This window comes from Vulpes vulpes, chromosome 8, assembly GCF_048418805.1.
Source record: "Vulpes vulpes isolate BD-2025 chromosome 8, VulVul3, whole genome shotgun sequence".
Taxonomy (NCBI): domain Eukaryota; kingdom Metazoa; phylum Chordata; class Mammalia; order Carnivora; family Canidae; genus Vulpes; species Vulpes vulpes.
In genome coordinates, this window is record NC_132787.1 from 33,810,996 (window position 1) to 33,833,329 (window position 22,334).

Sequence of the window (22,334 nt, forward strand, 5' to 3'; positions counted from 1 at the left end):
AACAAAATCAAGGAAACTCGCAGACCAATTTTAAATGGAATGAAACCTACACATTTCCTAAAGCTATTGAACTGAACAAAACCAGATCAAAATAGTCTCAGTAAGCCTGAATCAAGGCAATATTTCCCTTGGGTTGAGGCCATTGCCACAAGTAAATATCACTGAGTGCTTAGGTGCTCTTCGAGGTGGAGAACTCGGCCCACTGCGGACACTAGGGGGGCCTTGGGGGCTGCTGGCTCAGACAGCTGTGGGATGTGGGAGGGCTCGGAGGGCCCCTCGCCTGAACCTACCTCTGACCCCTTCTCTGTGAAGTGATGGGGTTGTACTCATTCTCTGGTGTCCAAACTAAAACAGAATAAAACCACAACAGTGGAAACTTTTCAGAGGTAGCTTTTCGGAGAATCCTGATATGTTGAACTGTTACAAGCAGAGCTGTTCCACGTGAAGCAGCAGTCGGTGGCTCAGTGGATCGGAGTAAAATATAAAATCAATAGCAGGCAACTTTGTGCCAAGCACCTTTCCAAGCCCTTTCTCTGTAATACATCTACTCCTCACAACCATCCTTCTGAGGTAGGGCCTATTATTAGGTTCATCTCAGTTTACATTTGAGGAAACTGAGACACAAAGAGGGTAAGTTGCTTGTGGGTCACACAGCTAGTAAGAGGAAGTGGGGTGGGACCAGGTATTCGGACTTTGCATTTGTTTAACCATGCTGCTCTGTTGTTCTCACACCAGCTGGGTGGGCCACCAGTCTGCAAAAGATAGAAAATCAGAATGGAATAAATCAGAAACTTGGTACCAGCGAACTCAGGTCTGTCTGTCTCAGACTCCTGATACGATTGGCGAAATGAAAGCGAGACTCTAAAACCCAAGTTAGACAGACTCCTCAGGGGCACAACACCAATGTCCTTGCCAGTGCTGCTCTATCTCTGATGAGTTTTGCTCCTGACACAGCAGGTCACACCTCGATATCATAGGCTGCTCCCTCTGGCCCAAGGCCCACTGCCTAAAAATGTTGCTTTGCTTCTAGTTGCAATCTGCTGTAGCCCTGAGACCGGACAATTCAGTGTGCAATGCTATTTACTGGGAATGAATGATTTATTTAATTATGTAGTTTAAAAACCCTCTAATATGCACCCCCCACCCTCGAGGCTGCCTACTTCAGAAATCTGAAAAAGGAAAAGGGAAGAGGGAATATGAACTGCAGAATAGTGAAAAGTGAAAAGTGTTTTGCCAACGCGACAGACAGAAGAAATAATTTTAAAACTCATGTTGAAGGTGGTTTCATTACAGCAGACATGTGATGCATCTCTATCTTTTATGTGCCAGTGACTGACGCTGCCCACTTAGGAATGGAAAGATAACTGTCTTATAAGATAGTCATAGATAAAGTAAAAGTGGGAGAACATGTTCAGTGCCTGTAATAAATTTCTGGAACTTTAAAAAAAGATTTTATTTATTTATTCATGACACACACACAGAGAGAGGCAGAGACACGAGAAGAGGGAGAAGCAGGCTCCAGGCAGGGAACCTGACACGGGACTGGATCCCAGATCTCCAGGATCACACCCTGGGCTGAAGGCAGCACTAAACCACTGAGCCACCCGGGCTGCCCTAAATTTCTGATTTTGTATATGAAAGAGTTCTCTTTTTTCCCAGTCTGTAGCTTGTCTTTTCATTTTCTTTTTATTTATTAAAATTTAAAAAAAAATTTATTTATGACAGAGAGAGAGAGAGAGAGAGAGAGACAGAGACAGAGACACGGGCAGAGAGAGAAGCAGGCTCCATGCAGGGAGCCTGACATGGGACTCGATCTTGGGTCCCCAGGATCACACCCTGGGCCAAAGGTGGCATCAAACTGCAGGACCACAGGGGCTGCCCTGTCTTTTCATTTTCTTAATGGTATCTTCTGAAGAGCAAGTTTTAATTTCGATGAGGTTCACTGTCCCCCCAATTATTTTTTTCATTTATGGGTTGTGTTTTTGGGGTCATATTTAAGAAACCTTTGTCTAACTGAAGGTCACAGAAATTTTCTCTCATTTGTGTATTAAGATACACGTGCCAGGTGCCATGCAAGGCGCCCGAAAAATAAAAGCGCCTGCAACATTCTCCTCCCCTCGGAGAGCCTGAGGAGGGGACAGAGGTGCATGAGCTCTCTGCTGCAGGGTGGCATTTAATGGTTTTTACGGAAGCACTTGCAGTTTAAACACCAAGGAGAGAGTGTGCAGCACTACCAGAGGAAGCAAAGGTCAACTCAGGCAGTGTGATATGGGATCTCGCGACCAAGACACTCTGGTTCCTAATTTAAAAAAAAGATTCAATCAGTAAGTCCTGCCAGTGAGGACGGTGCCCCAAGACTGTCAGCTTTTTTTTTTTTTTTAAAGATTTTATTTATTTATTCATGAGAGAGAGAGAGAGGAGAGAGAGAGAGAGAGAGAGGCAGAGACACAGGCCGAGGGAGAAGCAGGCTCCATGCAGGGAGCCCGACGTGGGACTCAATCCCGGGACTCCAGGATCATGCCCTGGGCTGAAGGCGGTGCTAAACCACTGAGCCACCCAGGCTGCCCAAGACTATCAGCTTTTAAGGTCAACATTTTGGGCAGTTTGGATGGAACATCTGCTCGTGTATGCTATTATCTTTTGGAATGACGAAAATATCATCAGTTTTCTGCCTGCTTACCAGGATCGTGAGTGGTCTTTCTAGAGGCCAGAAGAGAGGCAGTGACGCCAGGACTTCCCATTCCCTACCGTAAGCACGGTGGCCGTGAGGCGTTGGGTTAGGAGCACCTGTATTAAGGTCCAGTGTGTGTATAGCCGTCCCTTCACTTGGTGAAGAGGCTTTTGATCTGTTCATTATGGTTGCTGCCCCAAACAGAACAAGCAAACTTCTTGCAGAACATATTGGCCCAAGGGAATTTTCTAGGGAGGAACTGGCAAAGGAATATACGCCACAGAGAGAGGCCAGTTCAGTTTTGCATTAGGATCAGAATCTCAGAGCTTGAAGGGAGAGAACTGATGTCTTGCTACTCAAAGTGTGGACTAGCAGCATAAGCATCACTGGCAAGGGCGGAACGAGGGGGCTGGTTAGAAATGCCAAATTTCAAGCCTCACTAAGACAGTAGAGTAGAAGAGATCTTTTGCCCATAATTCCCAAGATGTAGATATTACTAGCAGAATCTGGTTTTTACCAAGATCCCTGTAACTCACAAGCACTTCTCAGGTTGAAGAAGGTCTAGTCAGTGGTTCCGGAGTCCCCTGCCAATACCCTGGCTAAGTGGTCAATGGGGCTCTGCTTAGTAACTTAAGGGACAGTCAAGGTCAGTGAGTAGATGAGAATGATCCTTTTACTTTTCTTTTTTGGTGAGGCTGGTTTGGCAGAGAAGTGGACATAAGTGAATGAGTAGTTGTGCTCTAATTTGTAAGGGCAGGTCAGCCGCTAGAGCTACCCTTTAAAACAGCTCTTTACAGCAAACAGACTGCTTAAAAGATTTGGAGGAAGCAAGAAGAGGACTTTGACATGTGGTTCTTTACCCACTGAGCCTCATTCCACAGTATATTTAATGTTAGGGTAAAAAACAGCATTACTCTGTGTGAGGACTGTTAATGCAAATTAGTTGTCATCAATTATTTTGTGTACTTACCATTTTGATGGCCACATAACTTCTTTATACCAAGACAAACAAACCGATGCTAGCAGTGGTTCCCAAACGTTAGCATGCATCAGAATCACATGGAAAACTTTTAAAAAATTGCTAATCCCCTCCCCCACCAAAGTGTTTAATTGTTTATGGGACAGGAACTGATAACTTGCATTTCTAGCAATTCCCAGGTGATGCTAATGCTGAGATATAAAAACAGTAGCTTCAGATGCATTATTAGTACCTCAGGAAATCTACAGACACTTATTTGATACTGTGCTCTGATGATCTAGAATATAGGGCCAAATATCAGCAATCCATGGTTATGAAGACAGAGTACCCAGGACAACTTAAATACAGAAATAGTCTGATTGCTTTCAAATGTCTGCTTCCTAAACCTACATCTGAGTTGCTAACTAGCAATTTCATTTGCTTCATTTTCCATTCTTTTAGTTTCTACCCACCTCTGATGGCAGACAGATAGTTCTGGTTGAGGGCACAATGTTTCATATTGAAATCGTAAGCACCTACTGGTTGGCAGGTGGCTCCACTGGCCAGTGTCACTGAGACATTCTGAGCGCGGGGGTGGGCTCTGAGCTGTGTGATGACCTTCGAGGTCATTATGGTCCTTTATGTAGTGCTGGGCCCCTACCTCCCCTACAGGATCACATCCATGATTTTGGTAGAATTAAGGGGTTCTATTGTGGGGGGACATTGGAATCACCTTAGTCCTCAGTGAGCTGATCTTTGGCACAGCACGGGACCCGCGAATCTCTGGTCTGGGTTCCTTCTGGCAAATTTCTCCACCTGTGGCAGATGCTCAGATTTGAACTTTCTGACCCTTCTGGTGCCACTAGTCTCAAGACTGCCTGCAGATGACTCTGACAGAGGCTGCCTGCCAGTGAAAAACCAGGACCGCACTTCATACTGTAATTGAGTGGAGACAGGATTTACCTCATTGGCGTACCTTGCCTGTATGACTCCATTTCATATTATTAAAAACAGAGACTTGGTCCTTTTTTTTTTATAAAAAATTTATTGAGATGATGCAATTATAGGCTTTTCTTTAAAAATTATTTGCAACTCACTGGCCCTGAGAAAAGGCATTTGTTTTTTGTATTTTTTTCTTTTTTGTTACATTCATTTGATTCAGTCCCTTATAAACCCCACACCTCATAAACAAGAGATTAGAAATTAAACAAAAAGAAAAAAAGAAAAAGAAATTCTAGATTCGTTCTGGTTTGCAGGTGGTTGCAGTCACAAAGAGAAATCTTCAAGAATGTTCACTTGGCGTGTGTGAAAGATACGGGGAGTGTGTAGTTGTTTAGTGTTGATGCAGATGGGGCTGAAAGAGTATCAGGTTAGTCTTCTGTGGTTTTTAGACAGGCAGGGATTATTGTCACTCCCCTCCCCCCATGGCTTCCTTAGATCACTGCCTTCCTTCCAGACTTCTGCTCAGAAGAGGAGCAGGCTAAGTGGGTGAAAACTTACTAGCACCGAATACTAGGGCAAAAAAATCTGCCCTTTGTTCTTTGGGTATTTCCCCAAATCTTTTATTCAGCTTCCTGGGTGGGAATGGGTCAAACGGGTATGTCTGGGCTGGATTCCACTCCTCATTCTGTGCCTGGCATGCTCTCTGTTCCCAGGGCAAGTCGTCCTACCTCTTGGACACTCAGGTCTCCCTTCTGCAGAAGGGACTGAATGTTTCAAAAATGTATTCCAAGGTGGAGCCTAGGCAGTGAAAGGTGGGAACAGTGGTCACTTAGTCGCTTAGGTGAATCCTGTCATAGCCATCGAAGTTTCAGCTAGAACTACATTCTTATCTGGGCAAGGTATCAGCATAGAAAGACCCTGGGTCAGAGGGTTCCAAACACACTGTTGAAAGTAGAAAATCCATCAGTCTGTTATTCCTCTTTTTCTGTGGGGATATTCCCCTAAAACAAAGAAAGGGAGAAAGAAAGGAAGAAAGGAAGGAAGGAAGGAAAAAAGGAAGGAAGGATTCATGGCATTGGTGACACTGCCTTAGACAAGGCCAAGTTGCCTTGGGGCAAAGAGAATGTTCCTGCCACTTTGATGACCCAGACAATTGCCGGGGCTTTCCTCTGATGGAGAGGAGGCAAAGCGGTAAGCCCAAGATGCACGTTAGAGAAGGTGCTAGAGGATTTCTAGCTGGAGATACAAGCGAGAGCGACCGCCAGCCCGGCCAGACACAGCTGGGGGCATATTCTCCCTCTGGGGTGGTCTTCTGCATTCTCCTTCCCCATTTCTGGTCTAAGTCAAGGATTCCCATGACAGCAGCAGGGAAAAGCCAGCTATTCAGATCATAGACATGCTTTTAATTTGGTCCCAGGTGACACTGCTGTCACCCCACACTGGATAGATTCTGCAGAGTTAGTTAGCATAGCTCTCAGAGGGACTGTGCCCCCTTCCTCCTCTGAATCCCTTGCAGTCTCTAGCAGATGCTGCAGCAAAGTCTGCCGAATTGAATCTGAGATCTCTGGGGTCTGCAGTGTGTCAGCACTGGCCAGGTGTTAAGTAAAAGAATAATCGAGGAGGACTTTTGCCATTCAGGGAATCAACAGAAAATTCTTATTGGCAATATCTGGGTGGGAAATAAGGATCATATTGGAATTAGCAACTTCTCTTCTGCAAGCTGCTGAAGGTGTCATCCCAAGACTTCCACATTCTTATACAGTATTTATTGCTTTAAGTACAGAAATCCTTGGGGCAAAAGGGAACTTCCCTCCATAATTCAACTGTTGAACAAAGAGCCGGAGTCCTTCTATCTAAGTAAAGTGAACAGAATGAGATGTTCTCATCTTAGGGAAAAGCAACATCATGCCCTGGCTCTGATTTCATAGTCAAACAAAGGGCCTCAGTAAAAACCCACCCTTTCTCTGCAGCCCTGAAACTCAACAGTCTTCCCAACACACAAGGTACTTGGCTTGAGATCTCCAGTTGTGATCCAACATCAGTCATCCTAGAGGCTGGAGAATGTGTCACTGCATGCTGTTGAACGCTCTCGAAAGATAGCTGTAGCATGCTGGGGTCCAGCTGAATTTCACCACCATTCAAGCAGACTGAGACCAAACCCGAACCCTTCCTTCATCATGGGCCTCTATGCCTCACAAAGCAGGTGCCTGACCTGACTGCCATCCCACTTTCCTGAAGGTAGGGTTAGGGGAGCATGTGATAGCGGAGGAGGCTGGCCACATCCACGTGTCTCTCTGTGGTCTGATAAGAGGCAGGGCACGGCTGAAGAGCTTTGAAAGGCTCCCTGACTCCAGTGTCTTTGACCCATAGTCTGTCTGTCCTTCCCCCCCTCCCCCCAGGCTGGCGTCCTTGTCAGTGTGTGTGTAGTGGGGGGAGGATTCCTCCTGCCTGTGTTCCTCTAATCCCCACCTGCCTGACTCGGTCACAAGTGGCTTCAGGAGATAACCGGGCTCTGGCACCATCACCCAGAAGTGCTGCTGATGGCACCCACAGGTACCCTAGAGAGCTGTGAGATGCTCACCCAAGTGAGCAGAGGAAACAGAAATGAGGAGGGACTGCTTTGTAAGGCAGGTCTCATCTTTTGGATTAAAAAAGACTGTCCTCCTAATACTGGATTCTGAACCTGTATTGGAAGAGTCGATTCAGGTGGCTGGAAAAGGAAAAAAAAAAATCTAAAACAGCTTTCTAAAAGTATCTGTTATCATCAAAAGTACTAAGCGGTGGCACTTCCCTCATTTCACAAGATACTATGGACCTTATTTTGAGGTGAAGAGGAGCCACCAACGGGTCCATTCTGAAACACAGCTATGAAAAAAGAAGAGAAGAAAAAGGTAATGAATCTGATGAATTGCCTGTCTGCCCGGGTTTGGCAAACACCAGGAACAAGCGATTGTGTACTCCAGGGGCCTCCCCTCTCAAATGCCCTGAGTCCTATGGGGACCAGGGAACTTAAAAAAGAAAAGGCTAGGAATTGAAAAAAACAATTCGGTGAGGGCATGAAACTGACCACAACGTGGCCTTTGGGATGGAGCAGAGAATTCCCCCACTAGCCTCCATCACCTGCACTGGAACCACAAATCGCCCCTGCAGCATATTTTCCGCCTACTTTCTGACCATTGGGCCCATGGGGTCTTTTTGGATTTTCTACCTCTTGGAACTTGCAAGCTAATCCCAAGATGGGGATCTTCCGGGGATCTGGGGTCTTCCGAATGATGCAGACAGCCTTCTAGCCATATCTTCTGTCCCATGGAACCAGCATGTCCTGGGGTTCTAGCAGCTACTTCAGGGGGTGGGGGAGAGGCAGCCCGCTGGACTGGCATTTCTCTTTCTGGAGGACTGCAGCACCTGTGAGGTCTGGAGCCTCTCTCTGATGGGCAGCAAGATGCCGGGATGTGGCTTTGATTTTGCGGTGCCTGCTGCAAAGCACCCAGACCACTGATGCCGCCTGGATGTCAACAAATCTCAAGACTCTCTGAGAGGCTGAACTCTGCTAAAAGGCATCTGAAGCTCAATAGCAGGGGAGGAGGAAAGACAGATGGGAGGCAGGGAAGGGAGGAAAGAGCGAGAGGGAGAAAAAGAGAGCTCTCCTTTTCACTTTGTCTTTTTTAAAAGCATCTTTTTTTTCTTTTTTTCCAGCCAAGACCCAACAGCAACAGGAACAAACCTGATCCACGTGGCAGGATCAAGAGGAACCTGAAACCCTTTGCAAGTGTTCTCTTTCCTGACCAGCTGGTCTTACCGCACACTGTGAGATTTGCAAAAAAATAGATTATATATAATAGATATATATTTCCATAGGAAAACAACCTCGATGTCTTCCCCTCTATGAATGATGATGAAAAGTCAAACTGCATGGTCTTAAAAAAAAAAAAAAAACAACAAAAACAAACGAAAACGAAAAACACCATGGAACTAACAAGAGGTGGACGGGTGAGGAGGGTGAGGAATTACAGATGGAGAGGTTCCAGATGAGGAGGAAATGGAACCAGGAGTCCTGGGCTGACGCCCTCGGCCAGAATGCCAGCCCCGCCTTCGCTGGGTGGTTTGTCTAAGGTGCTCTGGGGGCCCTCCCGCTGCGCGAGACAAGTGTCACTCCCACTTCTGGGTCTCTTTCTGTCCGGCTCTCAGCCCGCCTGCTCGCCATGCCTCCGGGGCCCTCGTGGGCAGGGGTGGGGGGTACGGGGCCCCCCCACAGCTGCCGGCCCGCCGAGGCTGCGGCTTGCTTCTCTCAGCACTCATCTTCTTGGTATATTTGTTCATCCAGCTCCTGGGACTCGAGGTGCTCCAGACGGTCCGTTCGGCCGCTCATGATTTCATCTGGGGTTTTCATAAACCTTTGGAAGAGGAAATGGGAGGAGCCCAGAGATTACATTTTCCTCAAGTTTGTCCTCACCCTGAACTCTCGACTCAAAGCTGAGGCCCCATCACCTCAAATTGCTGGAGAGCTACTGAACCCAGCCGGTAATGTTAACTTAGCCTGAACTGGAAAGAGGTGCCCCTTCCTGGGACAGCCTGAAACATGGCAAAGGAACTGTAAAAAACAGTAACAAAAACAACCCAAAAACCAAAACAAACAAACAAACAAACAAAAAAAACAAAAAAACCCCCAAGAGTCCTAGGAGATGGCCCCCCTGGAGCAGTGTGGTGCATTCTGCATGGCCATATACAGGAATCCCGGTGCAGCTCACTGATCCATCATTCTGAGTTTTAGAGTTAGAGTTTCCCAAGGCCCTCTGAGAAGCCGTCTATCCATTTCCATCCCAGACTGTGAGCCCAGGGAATGGCATGCGAAACTGGAATTTAACTCAAAGGATACAATTAAATGTTGTGGAATGGAAAATTTTCATAATAGGGCAAGTCAGCGGTGCTCTTGGAAATCAGAAAGGGAGAAAGGGAGAATGCTTTTCAGTGTTATCACTGATCCCCCCAAACTGCTAGCCATGAATCCCCGTTAGTTATCTGCACTGGGTGCACACAGCATGTCTCATCTTCTTGGTGGAAATAACATCAGCGACTTGTTTCGACCATGATTTCTATGGTTCGGGAAGGCAGCCTGGGTGCACACGCTGTAGCCTCACCGTGGGAGTGCCCTTTCCAACTGGGCTCTTGGCCTGTCCACCTTTGCCTTCCCAGACCCTCCGCCCTGTGCCAGATGAACTGTCTTAAAATATACTTTTCCTCTTGTCACTCCATGTTCCAAAGGCCTGTGATGACCACTCATCAGGTAAGGCCAAGGATACACGATCTCTTCGGCTTGCCCATCTGGGCTCTCTGTGACGTCTACGTAGGAACCTCTTGTCCTCCACTGTTGATGAGCATGAACCCTTTAGTCTGGCCAGTCTTTTTTCTTATACAAATCGTGGCTCATGACTTCCTCCAAACCGTATCTGGCCTGATTTCTTTACTCCTTTCACTTTCTGAGCTCTGCCTCCTTGTCAAAGAGCCATGTAATCATGCTGGTCCCTACTAAAATCTTCCTTCTCTCAATGTCTAGAAATCCTGTAAAGAGTAGCCACAGTTTAACACTTCACTTGATTAGACTCTGGGTTTTATACCAGGAAGCCTTCATTTTGTGGAAAGTCTGGCTTCCAACACCCACTTCCTCAAAAATGACCAACTCTCCTCACTAATAGCACTATTCCGTCCTTTCATATTGTCGAAAATTGCTATTGGAAGCCTATGAACTTTCCAACTACTTCTGCTTCTCTTTTCTGCCCTTTATTGCTGAACTTCTCAAACAGTATGACTTGTCAAGTTTGCAGTCTACCTTCTCCTTTTATCCCTTAACTAAAACTTCTTCCTACCATCTGAAGTAATTAATGATCTCCTGAGGCCAAATCCACGGTCGCTCTATACTTGGCCCTGCAAACTACCCCTTTCTTCTCTTGACTACTTTTCCATAATAAGCTTCTGATGGTCTATGTCAGGCTTGTCAAGAAACATTGAAAGCCTCCATCATGTACAAAACAGAATTATATAAAATAGAATCCTCTCCCTTCTAGACTCTTGTGACCCACTTGTGGGGAGAAGGACTTCACATGTACAGCTATTGAAAATGTAAACCACTATGTGGTTTAGGGTCAAGGGAATCCAGGAAATGATGGAGGAAGATATCTATGTGTGTTTGACCAGTTGAAGAAAGCCTCAGGAAGGGCAGGACACCTGAGGTGGACCTAGAGGGCATAGATATTTAAAAAAGCAAAAGTGAAAGGGATATATATTTCTGGCACAGGGAATCATGTTAGTGTTATAAGGCAGTTGGCAGGGTGTGTGATGAATTCAGAAGGCAGGAGAGTGGGCCAGAGGTAGAAAGGATTATTGAATTAATCTTGGTATAAATAATAAAATCTAGACAGAGAAGCAATAATAATGCTTTTGCCTTTCTTACATGTTCCAAATGCTCATGAAAGTGCTTGTCATTGGTAGATTCCGACCTGGAACCTGCTGCTAAGAAATCTTGGGAAACAGGGTTTCCAGGCTTCTAGCCCCGGCAAAATAGAATGCAGTGGAAACGGTACGGAAGAGCCAAGGACAATCCAACACAATGACTACCCTGGATGTGGGAAGAGTCAATGATAACTCCAGTGTCAAGGCTGGCAGCTTAGAAGAACAGTGATGCCGCTGATGAGTAACAAGAATTCTGGATGGGGGGAGGGGAGGTTTCTAGAATGTGAAGGTCTTTCTTGAACATTTCACGTCTGAGATACTAATGTGGTATTTCAGTGGACACGTAGTATCAGAAGCTCTTGGAATTGCAGATTTAGAATTTAAGGAGGATTTTAGAGCTGGATCCAAAGACTGAATAGTTTAACCATTAAGGTGAGAACTGAAGCTGTTGTAATGGGATCATTTTATCCAGGAAGAAAAGGAAAGGACAACTAAGTTTAGGGTGGAGGATGAAGGGAAAACACGAGCAGAGCCAGAGAAATGAGTTTTTTTTTTTTTTAAACTTCATTCCATTCTGCTTCCAACTCTTGAACAGCCTTTTCTGTTGTTTTTGAAGCTCTCAATTATTTTCACTCTTCCTAAGTTAACCATAACTCCTGATGCCAACGTCCAGTTCTCTGCTCTTTCCAATCTATCCCAGCAAGCTCATCTACTCATACAGAATGTCACTTTCTACCTGTGTGTAGATAACTCCAAATCCATCTCTTTTCTGTCCCACCTGCCAAACCCACAACCTAATGTCACACCTGTTGATCCCACCTTCTCCCGGCCTTTACCGGGTCTCCCCACAGCCATTACCACCAGTGTCAATTACCACCACTTCTACTTCTCCTGATTGGTCCTTTAGATCCTTTCTCCTTCTTCTTTTAATTCTTTCTCCTCTCTTGTATAGTACTTGGAATCACAATCTATGTGGAAGGTTAAATGGTTGGAACTCATTAGCTTATGAGGAAGTCTGGAAAGAGGAATGTCTAGTACGGCGGCTTTCAGACTTTTCTGATTATAATGCATCATAAAAAAATACATTTTACCTTGTGACTCAGCATGTGCACATGCACACAACAAAATTTTCACGAATCATTAGTCACTCTTATTTCATGTGATACAGTCTGATATTTTCAATTCTATTTTACTCAGTCCTGTCCTATTTCATTAAAAAAAGTTGTCACTGACGCAGTGAACCGATTTCATGATTCACGAATGGGTCAGGACCTGCAGTTTGACAAACACTGCTTCAGAAACTGGCTTACAGGATTGGGAACCTGGAAGTCTAGATCTAATAGCTTGCTTTGCCACTGAGGATGTTACTCTAGTTGTTCCTTTTAACTACACTGGATGTTAATGCCAGATAATTCTATTTGATCACTGCTTTATTTTAAAGGTGAGTCAGAAGATGGTTGTTTACTTAGCTGTGGCTTTGCTATAGTACAGACCTAAGTAAAAAAAATAAATAAATAAATAAAATTTTTTTTTTTTTTTACCCTAAAATTCTAACAACCCAGCATCCGGTATCCAATCTGGAGCACTGACGGCTTAAGTGTCATCCAGGCAGGTAGAGATCTTGTCTCCCGCCTCCCTCTTATTTAAAGAAAATAATATCCTCCCAAAAGAAGGAAAGGAGAAAAAGGAAGTGCTACCTGAACAAAAGCCTTTGTCCTGGCTCCTTCCTGATAATGTTTAGTTTGTAGTAGTGGCGCAGGGCTCTGGACATTTTCTCATAGGTCATGTTTGTTCTGTTCTGTTTGTTCAAAGGAGGAAGAGAGAAAAAAAAAGCACAAAGACATAGTGAAATCAACCTCAGAAAAGACACTGGGGAGCTATTAAAATAAAAGCTCTTCAGCTGCTCGCGGGAGCCCTGCCCATTGGAGAAAGCTACCTGCTAATCTGCCGCCTTCCTGGCCCACTGGTGTCACCCGCTCTGCTTTTACCCACATCGCCAAGATCTGTCCTAAGGTGAATCACCTTTTGTCAGAAGTCTTGGCGCTGCAGCTAATAAAGCATATGCCGCAGCAAGCTCCTTTATTTCCTTTCCCATGACCAAGCAATGTTACGCTCAGTGAATTTCCTGCACGTTCCCCCATACATGGGGGTCAACCTTCACCTTCTGAGCCACAGAGAATTTTCCTTTTTGTCTGCCTCTTTTTCTTTTTCTTTTTCTCTTTCTTTCTTTCTTTCTTTCTTTCTTTCTTTCTTTCTTTCTTTGTCTTTCTTTACTTTCTTCCTTTTTCTTTCCTTTCCCTTTCTTTCCCTCTTTCTTTCTTTCTTTCTTTCTTTCTTTCTTTCTCTTCCTTCCTTCTTTTTCTCTCCCTTTCTTTCTTTCTTTGCTTCTTTCCTTCTCTCCCTCTCTCTCTCCCCCCGCCCCCTTTTATTTTGTGTTGCAGTGACCTTTCTCAAACTTGTATTTCTGGCTTGTCATTTTAAGGAAGAGATTTTTGTTGTTGCTGTTTAAATTCCTGTTGTGGAAGGAAGAATACAGTGGTTCCGAGAGCCCCGGGGCTATGGCACAGTGGCCGCAGCGGGACTTTTCTGGGTGACTCACACTGAGGAGTCCGTCAGTGGGGCCTTGCTGTATTTGGTCATGGCCTGCACCGGGTCTTCCTCAACAGGGCCGGAGCTCAGGCTGCCAACCTCCAGGGCTGCAGCCCCGGCAGGGCTTGGCTGTGCCCCACTCTGTCCCCTTTCACTCAGCTCACCTGGTGTGGTGCCACCCCGGTGCCCTGCCTGCATTGCCTCACATCGACTAGTCCGTGGTCAGGCCTGGATCTTGGTTCCTCATTTGTTTTATTTTTAGTAGGGATACAGATTTATTTATTTTAATATATTTTTGAGGGGGGAGACCCTTTGCTCTACTTTCTTTTCTTTTACTGAGTCGTAAAAACACGTAACAGGACATCCATCCTCTTAAACTTTTAAGCACATACTAGAGTGGTGTTAATTACAAGTACAATGTTGTATAGCAGATCTCTAGAGCTTCCCCATCTTGCTTATGGGGAAAACCTTATGCCCATTGATTAGTATATCCCCTTGCCCCTGCTCCCCAGTCACTGGTAATACCATTCCACTTTTTGATTCAATGAATTTGCCCACTTTAGATCCTTCCTGTGAATGGAAGCAGGCGGTATCTGTCTGTGATTGGCTTATTTCACTTGGCGTAATGTCCTCAAGATTCCTCCATGCTGTAGCATGTGACAGATGGGATTTCCTTCCTCTTTAAGGCTGAGTAATATTCCACTGTATGTTACACTGTTGTTTCTTTATCCAGTCATCCATAACGGACATTTAGGATGTTTTATGTACTTTTTATATATGTGGGCTTTCACAGTTTTCCTAACTGTAAAAGATTATATCAGGGCACCTTGGTGGCTCATGGTTGAGCATCTGCCTTCAGCTCAGGGCATGATCCCAGGGTCCTGGAATTGAGTCCCACATCAACTCCCCACAGGGAGTCTGCTTCTCCTCTGCCTATGTCTCTGCCTCTCTCTCTGTCTCTCATGAATAAATAAATAAAATCTTTAAAAAAATAATAAAAAAATAAAAGATTATATCCTGTAAGTTCCATTTCCTCTTCCCAGCATAGAAAAGCATGGGGCAAACAGTTCTTGCCTGTTTGCTTTTCAAGGGGATGTTGCAGAGTTCGAGTGTAAGCATTTCCACGTAGAATGGGGCTGCTGTGGACATGGGAGTTTCTAACTGAGCAGAACAGAGGTGATGTTTCCCCAGCTTCCTCATGAGTCCCAGAGCCCCCCCCCCTCCCCCAGAGCTTCCCTGTTACCCTAGATCCTGAGGACATGTGAGTGTCAGGGCCAGGCCAAGGGGATGGGATGGAGGGCTGCTCTGAATGCAGCTCTTTCAGACTAGAGGTTGTGAAGTGAACTGGCACCTGGCATAAGTAACAAATGGAAAGTGGCATCTTTAATCATTTCCTTCCCTTTGCAACTGTCTAATTGCTCACCACATGAGGAATAAACCAAATAATGAGGGGCACACGTAGGAGGCAGAAGCCAGGCAATTATCCTCCAACCTAGAGAGAAGGGCTTTACTTCGGCCCTCATTGGCAGAGTAAACAGCTGGTGCCCTTTTACCTTATGGTTTCCCCACAGTCGAGCCAGTCCATTGGGATCCACTATCCGGAATATTTTGGATTCTTTGTCCTCCCATCGGATGAAGTTTTCGTACCGGCTGTCAGAAAGCAACTGATAGACGTAATCCCAAAGCAGTCTACAGTCTACAGAGGCAAAGGGCAAGAAAACACTTTAGAATTAGGTTTCTTGTTGAGGCATCAAGAATCAGAATGAGAAAATCATCAAATAATCACTTCTGCCTACTGTGGACTGATGGTCAACTTTCTTATCTCACAGTGAGGAGACCAGATCCCAGAGAGACCGCAGATGGTACTGCAGAAGGGCGACCTTTGACCAAGGTCATGACCAATGACTTGAACTTGAGCAGAGTTCCCATGAAAGAGAGCAAGCCAAAAGAGGGGGTAAAACCAGGCCAGGGTCAGAGAGTCAAAGGGCGGGAAGAGAGCCCTAGTGCTCCAGGCAAGCGGCGTGGGATACTTGGTGGCCCTGTAAGATCACTCTGGTGTTGGAGGCTTTACGCACAAAGAAGAGAAGACTGGGGCAGGCTATCAAGCGGCAGAAAAACAAGTGTGATGGGTGCACAGCTGCGGGAAAGAGAACTATGTGGTTTGCAGATGACTGGGAGTTGTGGCTAGCGTAGTTTTCAAGAGGGCAGATATTTTCTCATTACGGCTAATTTTAGAGTTCTTTAAAATTGTTTTTTTATAATGAAATGAGGGTAGAAAGGAACTCAAGGCAAAAAAAAAAAATCATTTTCCCCATTTGAAGGACTAATGTTCTATCACCTGGTCAGGCCACAAGCGTTTATTAAGTGAGTTAATACACGCCAGGCATTGTGCTAGGCCTCCTTGGCTTTTGGTGATGGGTTGGCATATTAAAAGAGAAGACACAGGCTGCACACCTTTCCCTTGTTCTAGTGCTTTCTGGATGTGCCCTAACGGTATGCGGTTTGCCCTCCAGCTTCCCTTGATAGGTGGGCGGAGGCAGACATGTCCTATCTAGGTGTGCTTTCTGGACCGGCCTCCAGATGAGAATAAGAGGCTCTGGTTTCCAGGGGTTCACTGTTGATCGTGGCAGCCCCCAGCCAGAACTCTGGGCAGTGAATGATCAATCCCTGAATTCTATATATGCGCTTAGCACTTAACTTGCATCCTTTCTACTCTTCGGAGGCCCAAGGTGGCTGGGCTTTGAATCCCAGGTCTTGGGCACACAGTGCGCTGACTGCCTTCTGTTGGGTGAGGCTCGGCCCACCTGGGAGGGGAGTGTCTAATCGAGACCTGGACTATTTTAGAGTCAACACATTCACCTCCCAGGAAAAGAAACACACTCCCTTCCAAGGAGTATATTTACAAGGGGGAATTGAGTCAGGTCACCTTTGGCAAGTTTCTTAAATCTCCCTGAGTTCTCTTTCCTCATATATGAAATGGGAATAATGTGTCCTTGATGGGATTACTGTATTAGTGATAGTGCGAGCGAAGGGAAAGTCATGAAGGTCACAACAAAATCACAACAGCAACGCCATTAACTGGGTGCTAGGGGCAGGCGCTGAGCTTGTGTTCCACAAGCATCGCTACACTTGACCCTGGTGACCCCCTGAGAGGCAGGTGCTGTTGCTACTCCTATTTTATGGACGAGGAAGCTGGGGCTTACCGGGTTTGGTAATTTACTCCCGGGGCACAGCTCAAGAGTGACCCACGTAGGACTGCAGCCTCTGCCCCGCTCTGAAGCCCGTGCTCCGCCCCCCTTCCTGATGTGATTTCTATTCTCAGAGAGGCTGGTTAACAGGTAGGTATTTGTAAAGTTTTAGGACTTCCCAGGGCAAGGTTTCACTCTGTGTAGTGCAATCGTGGTGAAAGCCAGCCTTTGCTCTGAATGGCAGAAGAACTGGCATAAAATGTGGCACTTTCAAGAAACTAACATGAAAATGGCCATAAATCTTCTTACGGGTAGCCTCCGATCCACCCCCCACCCCATTATCTGTGTCTAAACATTAACGGAATGTGCGAGTTACTGTGTTTTAGAACAGGACGAACTGTGCTTTTCTTGCAGCCAAGACACCGCGTACTCTGGGAGCTGAACCCCATTCTGGTAGCCGGCCACTTCTATTATCCCCTGCCAGCCAGATGGAGAGAGCAGGGAACCCCCAACCCTAGCACCACAAAGCACCTGGAGAAGTCAGTGTTACACTATCGCACAACTGAGAAGAATCTAGCTCATTTTTTTTTTAAGATTTTATTTACTTATTCGTAGAGACACAGAGAGAGAATGAGAGGCAGAGACACAGGCAGAGGGAGAAGCAGGACCCATGCAGAGAGCCCGACGTGGGACTCGATTCAGGGCCTCCAGGATCACGCCCCGGGCTGCAGGCGGCGCCAAACTGCTGCACCACCAGGGTTGCCCCGAATCTAGCTGAGTTTTAAGGCAACTGTTGCAGGATAATTCTGGTTGCTAGGCAAAGCAGTGAGGTCGGCAACGTGTCTTAACCCACCTGGCCACCTCCTTGTCTCATGACATCTTTACTACAAATGGAAAACAGAGGACTGAGATGTGGATTCAGTTTTTGTCCTGCCATCAAATGGCAGACACATTTTAATTTCCCCACAATCTCTACCAATTGGAATACTGCTGAAAAGAATCAAATATCATCCCATAAAAATGCCAGTAAATTAGGAGGAACAACAAAGGGGGTTTGCACATAGCTCCTCTATCACTTCTCTTATAGGGGAGAAATCATGTTCACTGCAGAGAGATATCATGGCACCTTTGGATTCATCTGGGTTGGGAATGCGAGTCTCCAGAGTGTTCATGTGACTAACACTCCTTAACAAACAAATAAACAAAAAACCAACAAAAACCCCCTATCTGATTGTCTCCAGTAGTTTGATATAAGAAAATTGTGGAAGGGGAGCAATATGTTGCTACTCCCCTCACCTCTATGCCAACTGGAGCTAGAGCGTAAGTGGATGATCCTTCCATCCCCATCTGCACAAGGACTTCTAATTTCCTAGTTTCTCTGGCTTCTGTCTTTCTGTCGTGGTACATTCTCCTTCTCATAAAACAACTCAGTGTGAACCAGGCCATTTTTCCAAGTAAGAGCTTAACTAGCACTGGGCTACCGTCCTGGTTTTTCAGAAGCATCAAACTTGGACCTTGATGTAAACCATTTACTAAAAATGATCTAGAATGTTATCTGCTTTTTGGTTGGTTAAGTGAAGGGCAGGGCTTACCAGAGAACAGACCTCACCTGTATGTTTCAGGAACACTTGATTCTTGCAAAGTTTTCCCTTTCATAAATGTGAAAATAGCCCCCAAACAAGCTGCCAATTGATCACTTTAAATGACATTTAAGCCAGCAAAGCCAACTTTAGCTGAGTAATAAAAATACGCTGACATTCAAGACATATTGAATTACTCAGTCACTAACGGAGGTAGCAACAGGAATTTTGTGGCATAAAGCAGTTGTTTCAAACTCAACAGTGTAAGTGGCTTTTGCAACATTATTGATTGTTTTGTTTCTTGAGTTAAAAATTATTCCAGATGATAAAAATAAATGCCTGACCATAGAAGGTTTTTTTTTTCTTTACAACTAAAGTTCAAGCCATGGGAGTTATTTTGTTTTTAAGACTTCAGTTTAATAAAAGGCAGATCCTTTTTAGTTCTCTAGATCCTCTGGAGGTTGTTACCTGCAATTTTTCAGCTCTGTCGAAATCCACATCTGCACAGTTACAATGCTCTTTGATCATCAACGAAAATGCTTAATACTATATAATGAAATTCACCAAACTCTATAAATAGATTATCCTATTATAAGACACTTGAATATGCATATGAAAAAATTATATTACAAGGTATTCATTAATTTTAAATGCATTTCTCTTAAACTAAGGGGACTTCTATATTAAGGCACGTGGGTATTTTAAACAAATGTCCATTATTTGGATTGTCTCTTCATGAGAGGAAGTTTATAAAGGGCTTAGCTCAAGTGAAGTGCCATTTTTCAGTCAGAGAGAACATTCTCTCTTTCCTGCTGGGTGAGGTGCCCTGGGTATCCATAGCTAAAAGGCATTATAAAAAATCCCTTCCTGTGGTTAAGGAGAAATATTTTCACTCCCACATCTGTCTCTTAGCAGAGACTCGTATGTGCTCATGGAACAGAGACTGTAAAAAGATGGGCAATTCACACATAACCAACATGGTTTCTAATGAAAAAACCATGCTAGACAAAACTGATGTTTAAAAATCTGAGTGGGCAAGTCAAGTTATTGACAAAGGGAATGTTTAATGATGGTGGCTAATTAAAATTTTGGGGAAACTTCTGAGAAAGTAATTTTATGTTGTTTTAACTGCCCAAATGGAATTTTAAATGAAGGTCTGTAAACTGGAGTTCTGTGGGTACAATCACTAACTCACCGGATGCTGAGTGTCTCTGCTTCATTTTTCAATTTATTGCAAAATTTAATTTATTTCAGGTTCAGCAACAAAACAAGTAAAATGCAAAATATAAAGTTGCTACTCTGCTTTATAGCAGTGGTTCCACACTAGCGGCAGTGTTGAGCAGTAGGGGAAGGAAGGCATTTCCCAGTGTCTGGGGATAATTCTGGTTGTCACGACTGGGTGGAGGATGCTACTGGCATCTAGTGGGTAGAAGCCAGGGATGCTGCTAAATATCATATAATGCAAAGTCAGCTCCCCCACCAAATCCCAGCAAAAAATCCTTGATCCGATTATCAACAGTGCTAAGTTTGAGAAACTCTGCTTCTAGAAACACATGCTTTACAGTATGCACAGGTTAGTTTTTTTGTTTTTTGTTTTTCTTTTGTTTTCCTTTTCTCTTTCCTGTCCTCATTTCTAGATGGGCCATTATCGGGAAGCAGAAAGTTAATAGATCCAGTGCAGCCAACCCTGTGTTGATACACAGAGGTGTGTTTACAGTGGGCAATTGCTCGTGCTCTGCTGCGGGCTTTGGAAAACAGAAACCATATGTGCACAGTAACAAGCTGGGTGGGGAGAGGCTAAGGTGAGGAATACAGATCCCGGCTTCCTGGCTGGACTGTGGCACATGGACTACAGGTGTAGACAAGGCTGGCCCTTTGCACCTTTGGTTGCATGAGGTGTAGAGTAACAAAACAGGTAAGGAACAAACAAAATGAAAAGTTTCCTGAGCAGCTCAGTGGCTGAGTGCTTTCGGCTCAGGTTGCGATCCCAGGGTCCTTGGATTGAGTCCCGCATCAGGCTCCCCATAGGGAGTTGCCTCTTCCTCTGCCTGTGGCTTTGCCTCTCTCTCTGTGTCTCTCATGAATAAATAAATAAAACCTTAAAGAAAAAAAAAAAACAGTTGCTACTCTTCTTGATAGCTGTGGTTCTAAACCATGGGCCACTTTACCTAGTAGGGAAGGTACACTTTGAGCTTAAGCCCCCAGCGGGAACCTTGCAGTACCCAGCCCCTGTTTTGCTTAGGTGGGGGCAGCCTGGGAATTCGCATCCCTACCTCCAGGCAGTCATGCTGTATTACAGAAATGTGTGTCCTTAAGCAAACTGGAATTTCCAGGCTCCTGGAGCTCCTTCTATTATTTCCCACCCAGCTACTGTGCTGTTACCGTTTTATCTTTTAAAAACGCTGTCCTGAAACTTCCTTCTCTTTTAGGGCTCTTTGATTTCTCGGTAGCTCACGGTGAAAATAAACGGCAGTGACTCAGCTGGTATGAGAAGTTGGAGCCACACGGGACATTCCTGGGCAAAGCCTCAGAGGTGAGACAGAGCACAGAAGTGAATCTCCACGCAGATAAGGAAAGGAGGGTGCCTTGAAGGCGTGCCCTCTGCAGGCCACCAGCCTGCCAGCTCCATGCCCATGCCAGCTCCAGGTGGCCAGTGGTGCTGGCTGGACCCATGGCTCTCCCCTCATTCTCTGCAGCCCTGCAGTAGAGCAAAGAAAAATGGAGCAGGGAAGGGACCCTAATGCTTAGTAATTAGCCAACTGGTGCTGTGTATTTGCATATTGTCTCATTAGTACTCCAAAGTGCCTGGAAGTGGGTATTACTGCTCTCATTATGATGGAGAAGGAAACCAGGACTCAGGGGGCAGACAGCACTTCTGGGGGGTGGGGGGTGGGAGGACAAGGACTGGATTCCAATCCTGCTTCTTCCAGAGTCCACGCTTGCTCACCAGCCCACACTGCTTCCCGGGGAACACTTCAGGCCAGCTGTTGATTGGGAGCCTTTGAGGATTCTGCGGAGGGTTATCTGCCTAAGATGGTGCGAGATGATGTGGTTGGGCCCTTTGGTTTATGAAGACGTCCCACAACCCTGTCCTCTCCTTCCTTAAAACAGACATTTATACACCTCTGTGCAAAGGCTCACATATGTATGTACACCTTGGTACCAAGGTCCCTTACCAGTTTCATTATAAACCCTTTAGACTCATCTTTTGTAATGTCTTTTTCCCCTCAAGGCTGCTCCTGAGACTCATTAGTAAAAATAAAAAAATAAAAAAAAAGAAGTTCATGAGTTTCATTTGAAACCATTCACCAGCACCAAATACTGCTGGGGAGGAAGTAGGGATGGAAGCAAGACGAAGAGGACAGAGTGACTTCCCCTGGCCCCCTGGTCCTTGCCCCCCTGGGGACACGCCTCCAACTGCTTACCCTGGAGTCTCAGGCTTATTTTTCTTCATCTGATTTAAGATTAGAGGCTCCCAGGATTGAATTTCTGTGCACACAGAACTCATCCAGTCAATAAAACCAAATCGGGAAAGTATATTGTTTTAGTCAGGTGACAAATAAGCAGTACAGGCGACTTCTTGATTAGAATCTTTTTGTTTCTGTTTAAAATGTAACCTTGAGAGATAATAAGCAGATTTTTGGAAGTCCCTCTGGAGATCTGAAAGATTGCCATGACATGGGTTATGAAAGGGTTGGGAGTGGAGAGAGCATGTGCTGGGCTTATGTCTTATCTGCTGCAGAATCAGCCAAACAATAATGTCTTCACAAACCATGAAGAAGTTCATGTTTGCAAAGAAAATCAGGGGACTAAGCAAAAGTTGTGAGATAAGTACCAGAAAAGAAATATTCTCTATTCAGGTGGGTCATGGACTTGGAACAAGCAAATCTGTATAGACCTCTAAAATCCCCATGTTTGTGTAGCAATGGAGTATGAATGGATTATAAACCAGTTTGCCA

The 22,334-nt window shown here is 45.2% G+C and overlaps 1 protein-coding gene across 2 annotated transcripts in view; it reads right to left on the bottom strand.

Annotated features, from left to right (window-relative positions):
• Nucleotides 1–4,654: 4,654 nt before the first annotated feature.
• Nucleotides 4,655–22,334, bottom strand: part of ETV6 (ETS variant transcription factor 6) — a 238,766-nt gene continuing 221,086 nt past the window's right edge. For both annotated transcript variants that reach the window (XM_025995214.2, XM_025995215.2), the window contains exons 6-8: nt 15,161–15,303; nt 12,716–12,816; nt 4,655–8,965 (exon numbers count right to left, since the gene is read on the bottom strand). In XM_025995214.2, coding sequence (XP_025850999.1) covers nt 8,860–8,965; nt 12,716–12,816; nt 15,161–15,303 — 350 coding nt within the window. In that variant the 3' untranslated portion in view covers nt 4,655–8,859. The remainder of the gene's footprint in view (nt 8,966–12,715; nt 12,817–15,160; nt 15,304–22,334) is intronic.